Source organism: Melanaphis sacchari, unplaced genomic scaffold (genome assembly GCF_002803265.2).
Source record: "Melanaphis sacchari strain LSU unplaced genomic scaffold, SCAv2.0 Contig73_pilon_pilon, whole genome shotgun sequence".
NCBI classification, from domain to species: domain Eukaryota; kingdom Metazoa; phylum Arthropoda; class Insecta; order Hemiptera; family Aphididae; genus Melanaphis; species Melanaphis sacchari.
The window spans coordinates 1,284,987-1,301,130 of NW_020271525.1; the positions used below are offsets into that span (position 1 = coordinate 1,284,987).

General features: G+C 24.2%; 1 protein-coding gene across 1 annotated transcript; it reads right to left on the bottom strand.

Moving 5' to 3' along the window:
• Positions 1-2,629: 2,629 nt before the first annotated feature.
• LOC112600953 (exportin-4-like) lies at positions 2,630-15,419 on the bottom strand. The gene is made up of 21 exons (XM_025348312.1): positions 15,363-15,419; positions 15,176-15,281; positions 14,702-14,877; positions 13,061-13,168; positions 12,108-12,224; positions 11,860-12,016; positions 11,277-11,401; positions 10,829-10,986; positions 10,581-10,755; positions 10,252-10,515; positions 8,261-8,432; positions 8,020-8,197; positions 7,777-7,936; positions 7,522-7,694; positions 6,906-7,068; positions 6,161-6,454; positions 5,376-5,556; positions 5,175-5,293; positions 4,187-4,408; positions 4,027-4,119; positions 2,630-2,875 (listed from the first exon to the last, which is right to left on the bottom strand). Exons 1-21 carry the CDS (start codon positions 15,417-15,419, stop codon positions 2,681-2,683), a joined length of 3,393 nt encoding a protein of 1,130 aa, XP_025204097.1. The 3' UTR covers positions 2,630-2,680.
• Between the last annotated feature and the right edge of the window lie 725 nt (positions 15,420-16,144).

Sequence of the window (16,144 nt, forward strand, 5' to 3'; positions counted from 1 at the left end):
AAAAATTAAAACAAAACAAAAATGTAGTGTATAATAAGTAGATATTAATTATATTATATTATTATGATATAGCAAATACGCGCCTTAAACGCATTAGCTAAATACCTGATGCTTATGTATTATACATAATAATACAGAATACTAAAAGCAATAGATCAACGAATATAAAATAATATATATAGGTAGGTACCTATATAATATGTATAAGTTTTTTTTTTTTTTTGATTAATGGATATCGATAAAATCAACTGTCATTTATCTCAAGCCGGTTTCAGTCGACAAGCTTTGTCGGTTTCGTATGTACCTAGTACCTACAATAAAAATTATTTTATTTTGTAAATATTTAGTATTTCCTATGTAGACAATATAAAACATCGTTTAAAATTAAGTTGATTACACGCGTCTACAACACCACGGAACAAATTAATATATTTAGACGAAATAATATTTACCAAAAAGTGAATAACTATCGATAATCGATAGGTAAAATACATAAATTATAACTGCGACAACTAAGTAGGTACATTACGTACCTATAAAAGACTTTATTAAAAATATATACATTGAGTTAATAGTACATAATGATTAATGCCCAGTTAAAAATATTCGCGGGTATACATATTTCTACGCAAGTGGTTATCAATTATTGATTATAGAATAGAATAGAAATAGTCTATTCTATAGACTAAAATCAATTGCATCAATGGTAAAAAACCTCATCATTAAGTCAAAAAAAAAAAATGTGTTTTGCTTTATTCAAAATCATTATTTCCTTAAAAATCTTATTACGATTATCAAATAAGCATAAATGCTAAATTCTACTGTAGATATCAATTTTAATACTTTTCCAAACAAAAATCATAAAAATTCAATGAAAAACTTGAAAGGAAAAAAAATACACATTAGTGATACTTAACATTTTTGAAAATTTAAATTAAAAAAAAATAATATAAAAATTGTTATAGGAAGAGTTCGAATTGGGTCTGTATAAAATTGTTTTGCATTTGGAACGCAATTTTTAAACTGTTGAATTGAACTCCTCTATACTTAACTTTCCCCAGTTCAATCACTAGATATAAATCACATTAAGTAAAATACCTAGCAATATACCCATAAACGATATGAACTTAAAGGTAGGTAGGTCATCAAAATACTCTTTAATAATTACACAATATCTAATGAAGACCATTTAAGAATTGAAAATTATAAATAATAATAGAATATTCTATTTTCATCATTAAAAGTTCTAATAAGTGCACATTCACATAATATATCTGTATACACTATACACGCTAAATGGAATATACCATCTTACGCTAGAAGAACATACTAAAAAAATAAAAACTAGAAGTGAATACACTCTATGTACCCTCTCCTCCCATTAACTTAACTATTGCTAAATGAACAAATTAAATTTAAATTCAATGATACCTAAATCAAAAACTTAATATTTCTTTCATGATGAATCATTCTAAGCGAAGATTGTTGAATGGCAGCCTATATTTCTAAAGATATTGTATTATACCTGAATTGTTATTAGTTACTTTTTATTTTTCTATTTGTAACGAAAAAATTGAACTATTTTATATCAACAAAAAAAAAAAACCTAAGCCATGTATAAAAATTAGTTCAATCTACCATATTTAAAAAAAATAATATTAATTAACAAGTATTTATAATTATTCAATTATTACCATTAGTTCCAAGATAATATAGTAAATCATTCGATTATTTTAGCTCGATTATTCACATTACTAATTTTTCTACTTACTTGCATGTTATATATTATGTAGATTGTAGATAAATGGAATATTAAATTCTTAGATATATATTAGAGTATTATAACGTTTTGACTTTTGATTTTTATACATTTGTTTACTAAATCATACAATTTTTTTTTTTTTTTGGAACTACTATTTCTGAAAGAAAACCATACTCTCACAACTATAATAATCATCATTAGATTGGATTAAATACATGTAGTATTTTTTTATCACTCAATGTAATACTCTAGACACATAGATTTTAATGGTTGTATTCATAGACATAGTTATTGATCACTAAATATTGTTTTTATATAGTGCTATAGTCTATAGCTCCAAACGAATTTGGTACATTTTACAAATATATTAAATAAGATTATACAATGTAGAAGTATATAGATAGACTAATGCCCTGAACCAGATAGAAAATAATTTCTCACCATAGACCATGATTGAGGATGTGAACAGACTATATATTATTTATCTATATACTAATCAATTTGATAATTATTTAACTAAGTTCACCAAAAATATATTTGATATGAAATAAAAATTATATTGTTTATCAAAAAAGAAAAAAATTATCAAATTAGTAAAAAACTATCAAAAATTAAAAATTTTATTTTATTAACAAATATGTTAGTAAAAAAAAATTAATTTATAAGATTTATTTTTGTTTATGTTTTTTATACAATAATAATAATATTAAAAGTGTTATAGCACAACTAATTATGAAAATATGTTTTAAAATTAAAGTATAAACAAAATCATTTGTTAAAATTTGTTATTATAGATAGAACAATTTTAATGTATTTCAAAATTTCACAGTATAATTCAATTTTTAAGTTTAATTTTAACAATATCCTTAAAATATTAAAACAAACTAATAAATATTTTTAATTACTTCGCTATTTCTATTATTTAATAAATAGGAACCCTCGTATATTTGTTGTGAAACTATCAAAATTATTTTTAAAACGACATTTCATAGCATGTTGACCATTGAAATCAATTCCAGTTGTTAACAAGGTAAAAGCATTATGCAATCTATCCCTGACCGTTGCATCAGTTTGTTCATTGATCAATTGCATTGATATTTGTTGAAATTCCTCCTAGAAATGAAGAATAAAAATAATGATACACTAAAAACTCTAATTTTAATTATTAAATGATTATTATGATTATTATTTCAATAATTTATTCTTGGTAGACAAATTATTTTGTTAACGTTACAACAAAATTAACTAAAAAAATATTTACAATAACTAGAATAAAAATGAGTAAATGATAGGTTTAAGTAAACAAGTGATATACTTAGGATGAAAATTTATAATCAAATAAAAGATTTTACATTACATTTAGTTATGTTTAGAGAAATAAGTATAAAAATCATTAAAAATATTTAACTCATTCTTGAATCTGATGATACATTAAATTTATTTATAGACAAATAACAAAAATTTTACTTGTGTAAGTTAATGGGAGATTATGGAAGTTTACAAAAAGAGAAAATAGCAAAGAACTAAGATATAACCTAAAGATATACTTGAGATAGTGAGATCACTTAAAAATATTCAAAAGAACCAGAAATTTTATTTTAAAGAATGTTAATAAAAATTAAAATACTTTTGAATACAATAATAAAATATTACCTACATACTTCAGAATTAAATAATAATAATTATTATTATTATAATTCTATAAATAAACAAGAATAATTGAGAACTTAATTCACTGTATTCCACTTTGTGGGTCATCTTGAGAGATGTCATATCCGCATGTTTAGACTCTGTCTAACTAATGCATACAATTCTAAAAAATATGTTTTAAAGTTTCAATTTTGTGTATTTAACTTAAAGATTAGGATTAAAATATAACCTATTATCAAACTTAAAGATAATAGCATTATCTCTGTTCTCTCGTTATATTTTTATGGTATTTTAATTATTAAACAAGTTATGATTATGTAAAATAATAAAAATATTAACATTTAGAAATACTCATCATTTAATTAAAAATTAAAGAATTGTAAAAACCAATAAGAGAAAATAGATGTTCTTAAATTTAAGTTTGATAGGTCAATTCTTATAAATATTTAAATTAAACACACAAAACTGAAACTGCTGGGCATACATGTTGATATATTATGCATTAGTTGCATTAGTAAGACAGAAACAATTCTTTCAGGTATGACATCTCCTTAATAAGTATACTAATCAATGAGTAATGTTGATGTAAACTATAAAATAATCAGTATTCTTACCGGATAACAACATATTAATGTATAAAGTGCGTGACCAGTACTTGAGAGTGCATCCGAATTTATTTGACAAGATAATATAAGTTTCATCAAAAACTATAAAATAAATCATTAATAAAACATAATAAAATAAATGTTATAAACAGATGACAATATATCTTACATTTAAAAATGGCTTTAGCAAATTATATGCTTCATGCACAGTACAGTTTTCATGTCTATACATAAACGAAGCAGCTGATTGTAAAAAATCTGTGCACATTGGAGTAATTTCATGGCCAAACATAGTCAAACCTAATTCAATTGTAGTCAAAACTCCTTTAAAAATATCAACATTTTCAATGCATAATTTCAATGGAACCATTTCACACATATATCCAGCATACTAAAAAATAATTATATAGGTAATGGTTACTATTTATTAATCTATTGACCATTATTACATACAATTAATCAAACGGTTATACATAATACTATATATAAATAATAGCAGAAAACAAAATTGAATGAAATATAAGCATGCGCATTAACTTTATTGTTTATGTTTTAAAATTCTAATTTAATATATTGAGTTATATTTTAAATAACTATGGAGTTTAAATAAAAACATGATTTATTTCAGTTAGATTTCATAATACAATTACTAACTTAAACCAGTTGAAATTATGTTTATTTTATGAATAATAATGAACCATAAGTTGGAGAACAGTAAAAATTTATAAGCTAAATACATAAAATTAAATTATTCAGTAAAAAAATTGTATTTAATTAACATGAAATAAAAATCAAACCAAACCTAACATTTGAGCTATTCAAAAATACCTATTTTTTCAATATTAATAAAATTGAAATTATATATTAAATCAATTACAATATCTTTAACAATGACTTGAAAAAAATAAGTATACTATAAGCCTTAATGCATAAATAAAAAACAAAAAAGCAAATAATATGGAATTATTTTAAACTAAAAAAAATACCTAATCTTTTGTTAACTGCATTTAAAAATAATTACATAATCACATATTTAAAAAAAAAAAAAATGAAGCACATACAATATTTTTAAGCTGGGTAGAATATGTGTTTAACATAATTCAGTGTAATTTTTACATTGTTTAAAACATTAAACATTTTTAAAAAGAATTGCTTACTTTATAGTATTGAAAGCAAAGTGCAGGAAATTTTAAGAGATCTATGGTCATCAACGGTAAAATTACTTGAAGCCCGTATACACAAACATCCCCAGCTGTCTTTCCGGTAGTAGTTTTTCCTATTTTTACAATCAAGTATGATTATGAATAAGTTAAAATATTAAATTAACATAATTAAATAATATTTTTAAAATTCATTACCATCAGAGCTAAGATCTAAAACCTCTTTTGACATAACATGGGTTAGAAGTTCTAAAAATACATAAAGATCTTGATAACATTGATCTTCAGCATCAGAATCTAAAGAAATACGATTAATATTGTAGCGAGCATACATATCCACCATTTGATAACAAGACATGTAAAACTTATCACTTTCTTCCTATAAAAAAATATATATATATTATTATAATAATAATAATATTAAAATATGCACACAGCATGCTATTTAAAATATTGACATATATATATCTTATGACTGGGGGTTATTCTGTTAATTTTTGCGACACTGAGAATGTTATCATGACGTCATGAGTGTTTTATGTAATGTGTGTAGGTTGACTGGTGAGGACGGTCACTGGAAATTAGCGATTATATAAAACGTTATCAGAATCACGGTGACATGTGATCTAGTAATAACATTAGGTATAGCCTGTTGTATAATCATGTTGACGATAAAAATAACTTTTTCATTCTTATGTCAACTGTATTCAATAGAAACAAGACATATACATGTACCTATGTATCTACATGTAGTTTAGATACTTTGTTTTTTTTTAAATTAATTAATTCTGAACAATTATTTTTAAAAATCAAAAATAATTATACCTGAGCAGATTATAGTTATTAAGCTTTGGTTCATAAATAACCACTTTTCAGTTTAATTTGCACAAATAGATCTATTTATAATTTTAAAACCATTATTTATATGTATGCTAAGGTTGCTCTTATAGTATTAAATACAATTGTTAACATTTTATTCTTACCACTCTAAGAAAACACAACATTTTCTTGGCAAATTCAACAAAAAGTTGAATGATTAGGTGAACAATAACTTGATAGTTATGATATAGTCCAATTAAAGATGAAAACTCATTTAGCATTGGATGTAAAACAGCAAAAATAGTTGGTGTGGTATTAATAACTGCTCCACTGGCCATACCAATACAATTGTTCAGTATATCCATAATTTCTAATCTTACAACATCATTATCATAAATTTTTCTAAAATTGTCATTACTTAATAGCTTCTTGAATTTATCTAGTGTTGGAGTTATCACCTAGTTAAAAAAACACATTATTATTGTATTATTTAATATTAATATCAAAGTAATCTAAAAAACAAATGACATAATACCAAGGATAAGCATTTACAACCCACCCATTCCTTTGCTTCCTACAAATAATGTCCATTTAAAAATGTCCTAAACAAAATATCTCAAATTAAGTTGCATAATGTACACAAAATATAGTCCAATCATAACTGAAAAAAGTTTAACCTACAAAAATATCCAGTACCTTTCATAAAAGTCTGATGAACAAAATTAATTAAATTTATAAGTTTTTAATTGTAAAGAAAATTATATAATTTTTAATGTTTACTTATTATAATTTATACTTAATAATAAATTGATATGTTATACAACTCTCTATAAATAAACAGTGTTTAAAACTACATATGTAATTTTTGAGTCGGCAATTTTTCTTTAGCATAAAATAAAATCTACTTACACGATTACAATAATCTTTTTGTTTATCATTTGCAATAAAGGCATCTGCAGCTAAAGAAAATGCTTTATACAATCCTTCTTTTACTTCTGGAGCTAATTGGTCTTCTTGCTTTTGAAGTTCAAATAATTTCCAAAACCCTTCACAATTGATTACAATTTCAGCTCTAAAAAAGAATGTTTTATTTAATTTTTTTTAATTGAAATAAAATTAATATAAGTCACCAATTTATTAAATGTTACTGAAAATATTGATTCTATAGTAAATTTAAAATATTTAAAATGTACAACTATTATCTCATCTGCTGAATACAACAGCCAAATAAATAATATATTTATGTAAAAGTCACTATCACAAATTAATTTTATTAAGTGTTCAGTTATTACTTCATACAGTAAGTGATACTATGTAATTTCACTACTCACACTTTATTTAATATTAACAATTATTTATCTAATATATTAATAAATATATGTATTAACTGATGTTGTATAATATATTAATTTATAACAATTATTATTAAGATTATGAATAATTCAATATTTTATCGTTAACTAAAATATCATTCATATTAACCATAACCAAACAAATTAAAGCAACTACAAATTATGAGACATACTTGTGTCTAATATCTACCATAGATATTAATAATCCAATTGTATCTCCAATAAGACTCACATCAGCATACAGAGGTGATTTGATATTATGTTCAACTTTATTTAGCAAGTAATTTAAAACCCAATTAGCAGCTTCTGTATGTTGACCAAATGCTTGCAATAATGTCATACTAAGCTAAAATTTATATTTTATTATTAATATAAAACAAGATATAAAAGATATTAATGAAACATATTTAATAATTCATTAAAGTTACATCATTGTAATAAGTCTCATTTGGCATCAAGTATGCTTGAGAAAATTCACGCAAAAACCATACTATAGTACCACTTAACAATGGGCTACAAAGACTTTCCATTTTAGCTTCTATTAACTTTTTTTCTAATTCACATAGATGAAATGCAATAGATACCAGTCTAAAAAAAAACATACATTAGCATAAATTTTTTAATTTTTTTTTATTATTAAATAAATAAACAAATTGTTTTAATTAAATTACTTGATAACATCATCTACAGCTTCTGCTGAGCCAGGTACATCCATAACTAACATTTGATTAGTAAGAAACTTCAATGTTAAATTTATATTAACATTTTTACTCTGTTCTATACTATGATGCATTATTTCTGAAGGAATCATACTAGGTTCACCCTCACTATCCACTGTGAGTATATGTCCTGAAAGGTCATTTAAAATAATTTATGATTTGATTACATTAATCAAACTTAATAATAAATTACCTGCTATGAGAAACAACCAATGAATATCTTCATTAACAGCATCAATTTTTTGCTGAAAAGACTCTGGCCACTGACAACTTCCTCTACTGTGCACATGTTCAATTATTGTTCTCATTTCTTTAATTTGACCTTCTATTAAAGTTACTAGTAGAGGTAAAGAATGTTCTGGAATCTAAAATAAAATATATAGAATATATTTAAATTACAATCACATTTACATTAATCTATAAACATATTAATAAGTATATAATAGTATATTAATTTTTTTTTATTATTATAAAGACATTTACAATCTGTATTCACACAACAATACAATGAATAAATAAGATGACATATGTATTAGACACACAGCAAGTGTAAGGGAAGTATGCATCCATCGACATTACTTTCAATTTATGAACATGGGCGGGGGGAGTTGTTATGAATACTAAATAGTGTAAGTACTAAATATTATTTAGTAAATCATATGGTCATTTACATTTGAAACAACGGAGGGGGTTGTCAGGTATTAAATAAGTAGAGTGTTTAAATATGGGAGGTTAGTGTGGTTAAAGGTATTTTTAGGAGATTTGTTATAGTGTAGATATTGTTGGTAAATTGAAGTCATGATATAGTGTGTGAGACTTAGCCCTAGCAGTGTAAGACATAACCTTCCAAACAGTCTAATGTAAACTTATCAGATTACTTCAAGAATTAACTAATTATTACATAAAAAAACCAACTAAGACCCAATCCAGATAATACACAGTTATGCAGTTTCTATCTTCAAAACCACGAGGCAAAAAGAGAACTAAAAGTTGAATGGCTTGGAAAACTATTGGGAAATACAGAAAATCTAGTTTACCCAGGGGTTACACTGGACAGAACTCTCTCATATTTAAAGAGCAGTGTAAGAAAACTAAAATGCAAGTTGAAGCAAGAAACAACCTAATACGGAAACTAGCAGGTAGCAAGCGAGATGCCACTCAAAACACAATCCATACTACTGAACTACCACTTTACTTCTATGCTGGTGAATATGCTAGCCCAGTATAGAATCAATCTAACCATACAAAACATGTTGACATGGCTCTTAATAAAGAGACCTGTAAGGTGATAACTGGATATCTTAAACCAACAGCATTTAAATATATATTAGCAAGGATAGCTCCACTAAGAATACGAAAATATATGGCCAGTGAGTCTGACTCAGTTAGGAGGGCTTAAGGGGCTTAGCCCCCAAAAAATTTGATCACCTGACGCTTATGATGGCCACAAACATAGAACCAAACAAGTAATGGACCAAAGACACCCCATGCGTGGTTACTCAGGACCCCAAAAGAGACTTAAATCTCTAAGAAGCTTTATTAAAAATTCAACCACTATTCAAAATCCATTGGAACAACAGAGAATATGAAAATGGAGAAAAGAGCTACAATGTGAAAAATTTGTTTCGCTTGCTAAGCATTTACCACGTGGAGGAAATCATCCATGGATTATATGGAAGACATTAAATAGGTTAAGAGCAGGAGTAGCTAAAATAAAAACGAACATGATGAAATGGGGATATTAGAAAGAACCGACATCATATATGAATAGGGCATAGACCAATCAGATGACCACTTATTACAGTGCGCTTTAGCCCAGGATGCATGACCGACAAACTAACAAAAAGGCAATATCAATGGCTAAAACAAAATGTCAAAACACATATTCTGTATTCTATATTTTAACCTACTTTATTTTTAGATTACTTTATGTATTTATTAATTTAATAGCATATGCCATGTAGCCTTAACAATGGACACAATAAGAAAAAGATATTTTTCAAGTATCATATTTTAATAATAATTTATTATTATGAATTTTCTTTTGTCACAATTACCCCCAAAAAACATTATCAATGATATTATTTTATGTTGTTTAATAAGCCAATATACTGAACTGAAGTTTTACCAGATTTGACTAAAAAAATGAATTTGTTGAATACTTCTAAAATACTGCATACTTACAAGTCTTCCAAATATTCCTATATATTGGAGTTGTTCTTTGTTGACAACTCGATCATCCTCTTCATTTTCATTAAATTCATTATCAAAAGTTTTTGTACCATTTGGTGGTGAAATGTGACATTTTATGTACGTATTTAAAATTTGTATGGATGCGTTCTTACATAATTGTTCTGGAAAAGATTGATTGCTATTTGCAATAATAGATACCCAGGGTCGTAAAATATTATTGAATGCTTCAAAAAACATTTGATCATCTTGAGATAACTAGATAATAATAATCATAATAATAATAATTAATTGGTTTATCAATATAGTATTATAAAAATTACATTTTCTTCAGTAGCAGCGCCTTCAGCAAACTGGCATGTAAGATGAGTTGTATTTTCCAAAAATTTTTTTACAAGATCTGGAGGAAATTGAAGAAATCCTAAAGGAGAATATCCATTTATTATTCTTTTTATAATGGTAGAAATTCCTATTGATTCACGATCTAAAATTTTTACCCTAGAATTAAAGTAATACATCAAAATAATGTAAGAAAAAAAAAAAGAATAAGATCATATAAATTTTTACTTACGTAGATACTAGTTTAATAAAATTTTCTAAATAATTTTCCATATATTTCATTCGTACACTTGTATCAGTCCATATATTACCATTAATTGAAGATAATTGTACAAGACAATTCAAAGAATGATGTGAAAATTGAGGATTATCTCTTACCATCCAATAAATCTAATATTTTAAATGATAAATAGATAGAAAAAAGTTATAAAATACTTGTAAATAGGTATACATAATAAAAATAGCATAATAGAAAAAAGTGACAAATGTAATTAATCAAGTAATTATATAAGTAATAACTTATGAATTTTGTTGATAATTTTAATTTTAATTTAGATATTGTACATAGATTCTTAATTATGTACAAAAATATTAATAGAAACAAATGTTATTACATAGTTAGTTACATTTATCAGCTACTTTTGTTACACCTATAAATAATTAATATCTATGTTACTTACATGAAAATATAAATCAACAGTACTAGGATTTGTTATGATATCTTTCCAGTCTGATCCGAGCTTTAAAATAGGGCTATTTTCAGAATTATATATTCCCTCGAACATTCCAATCAAATATTTGGGCAGTATTTATTAATTAAGGAAAATTATAAATATTTGTGTTGATAACCAAAGTATACTTTAAATTTAGAAAAATTATGAATATTTAAAATGTTTTTCAAATTTTACTTTACAATACCAAATTGTAAACTGTACATACTACATACTATACCTATAAAATTAAAATAAACAATTATTCTTTAACAAACACTTACCAAGAAGAAGATTTAGAATAGATTTTATCATTATTCTAAACAATTTTTTTTTTTAAAGAATGACAGATTATAAACATTTTTTGTGACTTTGAATAATTTAACTTTAACTTACTTTACCCCGACAAATAAATTTAGTGTTCAAATAATTTTAAGAAATCTAAATCAAATTAAGATTTTACTTTCAAGAGTGGAAATTGAAAAAATAATTTTTGTATAATTAAAAACTAAAATACTTAAGCTATGTAATAGACTAATTTATAAAAGGATATTATTAGAAGAAATAAATCCCCAAACTAAAATGGATTCACATATATTCAATAAGTGTTTAAGAACGGTCAAAATATCAGGTGATAATGGTTGAGGAAGATTTTGTATTTCATGTAATGCACGAGTACTGAATATAAAAATACGTCTTAAATCTCTGGCCTAAAACATAAATATGAATTAATAAAGCAATGTAATAAGTTCAACTAATAGTTTAAATAAATAATCAATTTAATAAGTCATTAGCTTTTACCTCAAATTCTTTTTTTGCAGAATAATGAGATTCCCAAGTTAGCCCCACATCAGTAGATTTAACTGTAGTAGAGTATTCTTGCATTAATGCCAAAATTATAGAGCAACCCAAAATTTGCTATAAATGGAATATAAATAAATACATACATAAACATGAATACAATGTGTTCAAAAATAAAGATAATACAAAATACATCAAATATGTGATATTCAATTTAAATTATTTTTTTAAAGCATAAAAGACTTAATATTAAACTAATTTTCTATCTTTTATTGCGGTATGCACAGTAAAACAAAATATTTTTAATATACATGTCTCTTTTAACTATGAATTTGAATTATACATTTTTTTTTTTTAATTAATTGAATGAGTTAAAGTTTTAATATAAGCACATATTTAACACATTTTTAAAATCTTTAATAATTTTACAAATATCCATGTTATTTCACACTAATTATTAAAATTTCAATCAGTCAATTTTTAAGAACAAAATAAAAAAACATTATGAATCAAAGTTCTGTAAAAAAATATTTCAGTTTAATATTAAGTTATTTATTTAATAAAAAAACAAGAATCATATTTAAACGCCATATGTTCAAAATATTTTACCTTTATCCTTTTTAGAATTATGTATTAACAATATACATAATATTATGTTAATATATTAATATATAAAAGAGACAAAATATTATTTAACTAATTAATTTTGTTTATATAATAAAATTATACAAATGATTCATTTTCTTTGGTTTTTTTTCTTTTATATATATATAATTATTTAGCTCAAAACATTTTTTAAATTACTGTAATCAGAAGTCAAAAAAAAGTAAAAATAAGATAATATATTATAATATTATTATGTATTAACATAATTACTATAATACATTCTTTTTTTTAAAGATATATTTATATATAATAGATAGATAATAGATTTAAAAAACTTTAAATTATACCTTCTTTAGATCACCATTGAAAATTAACTTTTCAACTTCATCTAAAATATTACTTCTTTCTTCACCACCATCTTCAACACTTCCTCTTTTAATCATAATTGCAATGACCTATTACATGTAAAAAAAAATTCTTAAATATAAAACCTGGTAAACATTAACTATAGTACAATCGAGTACTTACATATGTTCCTCAAATTTTAATTTTATGTCAAATACATACTAATACTAAGAGGATAGAATGTAGAACTATTTACATTTAACAAATGTACAATATTTTTACTAAGTATTTATTTTTATTAAAACAAATTTTGAATTTTATATTAGTTTCAATATTTAAGTAATTTAATATACTATCAAACTTAAATGTAATAACATTATCTCTGTAATTGAGCTAGTTTCTTACAATGTTTAAATTTTTTACAAGTTATGAATATATAAAATATTGCCATTTAAAAATGCTCATAACACGTTTAAAAAATTTTTAAAAAATGAATGTAAAATACAAATAATATAAACCTTTAGGTTTGATAATAAGTTCATTAAAATCACTCCAATATTGAAATTAACAAAACAAAATGTTCTATGTTACACGTTTGTAAGGAAATAATACAAGCAGCTATGACACTCTTTTTATACATTTACTGCATACCAATTTTTTTTTTTTTTTTTTTAATTTTATATTATGGTGACTGACTTAGGTTTTAGTTTTTTAGCAACAATAACTTTATAAAATATACAAGAACTTACATATAAAAATTACTTTAATTTGAATTAACAAGACAGAGGCATGCAGTGGATTTTAGAGATTTAAATTGATATGATACGCACAAACACTTAAAATATGTAATTCAAGCATTACATTTTAAATAAAATACATAGTTATAATATTTTTAAATTAAAATTTAATACTTATCCTAAATTTGAGAAGGAAGCCATTCACTAACACCTCAAAATTTTAACTTAAATTGTTTGTTTTTTTTTTTTTTTAATTTTAACTAAAGTAGTTCTCTTCGCCAGTTACGTCTTAGACATCATTGAAAATTACCAGGAAGAAAAAAGGAAACCATACTTTTGAAAAGGGGGTTGAGATTGTTCAATAATTTAGCATGAAATCTTTTATAATAAACTTTGGCAAGTCCCAAGACAGTGGGAATTAGGATGTCTTTATGAAGAGATTTGTTTGTAATAAACCAGGGGCTCCTATTAGAATTTAAAAGCAAATAAATTGAAAAACTTGAAGTAGGTGTATGTTAGAAGGTTTGGTAGAATCCCAAATTTTAATGACATAAGACGAGATTGGTCTAATCGTGGCTTTACAAATTAGTTTTATACTTGAGACACATTTTGAATTTGAGGAGTGTTTTTAGGAGATAAAGATGAGAATTTTTCTGTTTATGTTTAAATTTAGTATGATGAGCCCAAGTGAGACGTTTGTAAAATATTAATTATACATACAATATTACATTTTAACCTAAATTCAAATGTTATACCAATGTTTTACTCCCCAAACAGTTAATACATTTTCAAATTGATATTTTTCAACATTAAATGTGATAAGTAAAGTATAAAAAAGTAAAAATCAATGTAGATTATAAAAGCAAATGGTATAATAATTATATTACTTTATATTACATTTATTACCTGTAAAATTCGTTCTCTAACGAATGGAGCAATGTTACCATCACGCATAATAAATTGAAATAAATATTGTCTAAGTTCATTCTTTTGATCTTGTGATAACAAAATCCAATCTCGTATAAGTGCATCTCTTAATGTCCCCGCAGTCTCAAATAAAACAAAATCTACTTTACTGCAATCTACAAAATATATACATATATTATACATAAATAAATAACTAATACATTAAAACATTAAAATTTAGTAAGTATAAAAAGTCTAAAAAATGTTTTTCTCATGAAACATTTTAATCCAATTAAATTTTAAGTCAAACAATCTATTTATAAGGCACTGCATGGTTTAAATTATATTATAGTACTAACTGGTAATATAAGGTATTAATAATTACACTTATTTTAAAAATATTTATTAAACAAGATAATATATCCATGGAAAAAATCATAGACATATTATTAATGAATTTAAACATAACTTTACCAAGAATATATCGACAGATTGAATAAGGCATGTTGGTCTTGCGAAAATTCATAAATACTGCTTCAGCAGCACTACGCTGGTCATTAGTCACGAGTGAAGGTGACGCCTGTAAACACAGTAATATCAATATATTTTTTTAACTGACTTTAAACAAACTAAGTAATTTATTATAAGAAGCATAGCTCACAAGCATTATACTGCCAGCCATTTCAAGTTCTTGCAATATCTGTTGTACTTGCTCCATTTTCGTTTTTATTCCAACTATCAGAAAATTAACATGTGTCCCATTAATTCTTTACGATTAATCCTAGATTACAGAATACAATAACGAGTAAAATAATCGTTGCTCGGCGAAATTTACTTCACACTCTTCACAGTAATAAATATTAATTTTACTTTTTCAAATAAATAACTGTTATCACCTTATCATAACAACAGAATTGTCAACTTTATAGCGTATACCAACATTAGAAAAACAAAAATTCGAGAGCTATTTATGGTAATCGGCAAAATAGTCATCACGGTTTAAGATATACTTATATATATGTATATCTTAAATTATTGTGATAGTCATAGTAATCTATATTTCGTGAGCAATATTTGTTTTTTTCAATGTATTTTCGCAACATCTTGTACATCTTTAAGTTCAAAATCCATAAATAATGATATTAATTATTAGGGAACGGAACCTAATGCATTTGTATCTTTTTTCTAATGCGTTTAAACGAGGCTTATTTTTACTGAAATGTGACTTATGTTATGTAAAATTCAATGAAACCATTTTTATTTTGCATTTTTTGCATTTTTACATTTTTCTTTTATATTATTTTAACAAAGCTTATTATTTGAAAAACTTATGTATCATAGGTGCAGCCCAATCCTTTAATTATTTTTCTAATCATCAAATAATTGCAAATCCTGTTTCCCTAATTGCAATTATTTGGTGGTATTTTGAAATCAATCGAACAA

Bases quoted from the DNA above. Each gene is read 5' to 3' on its own strand.
- LOC112600953 (XM_025348312.1), bottom strand. From the start codon at position 15,419: ATGGAGCAAGTACAACAGATATTGCAAGAACTTGAAATGGCTGGCAGT. The intron at 15,282-15,362 runs GTGAGCTATGCT...CTGTGTTTACAG, and splicing joins TGGCTGGCAGTATAATGCTT to GCGTCACCTTCACTCGTGAC. The intron at 12,017-12,107 runs GTAAAAGCTAAT...TTTATGTTTTAG, and splicing joins CTGCAAAAAAAGAATTTGAG to GCCAGAGATTTAAGACGTAT.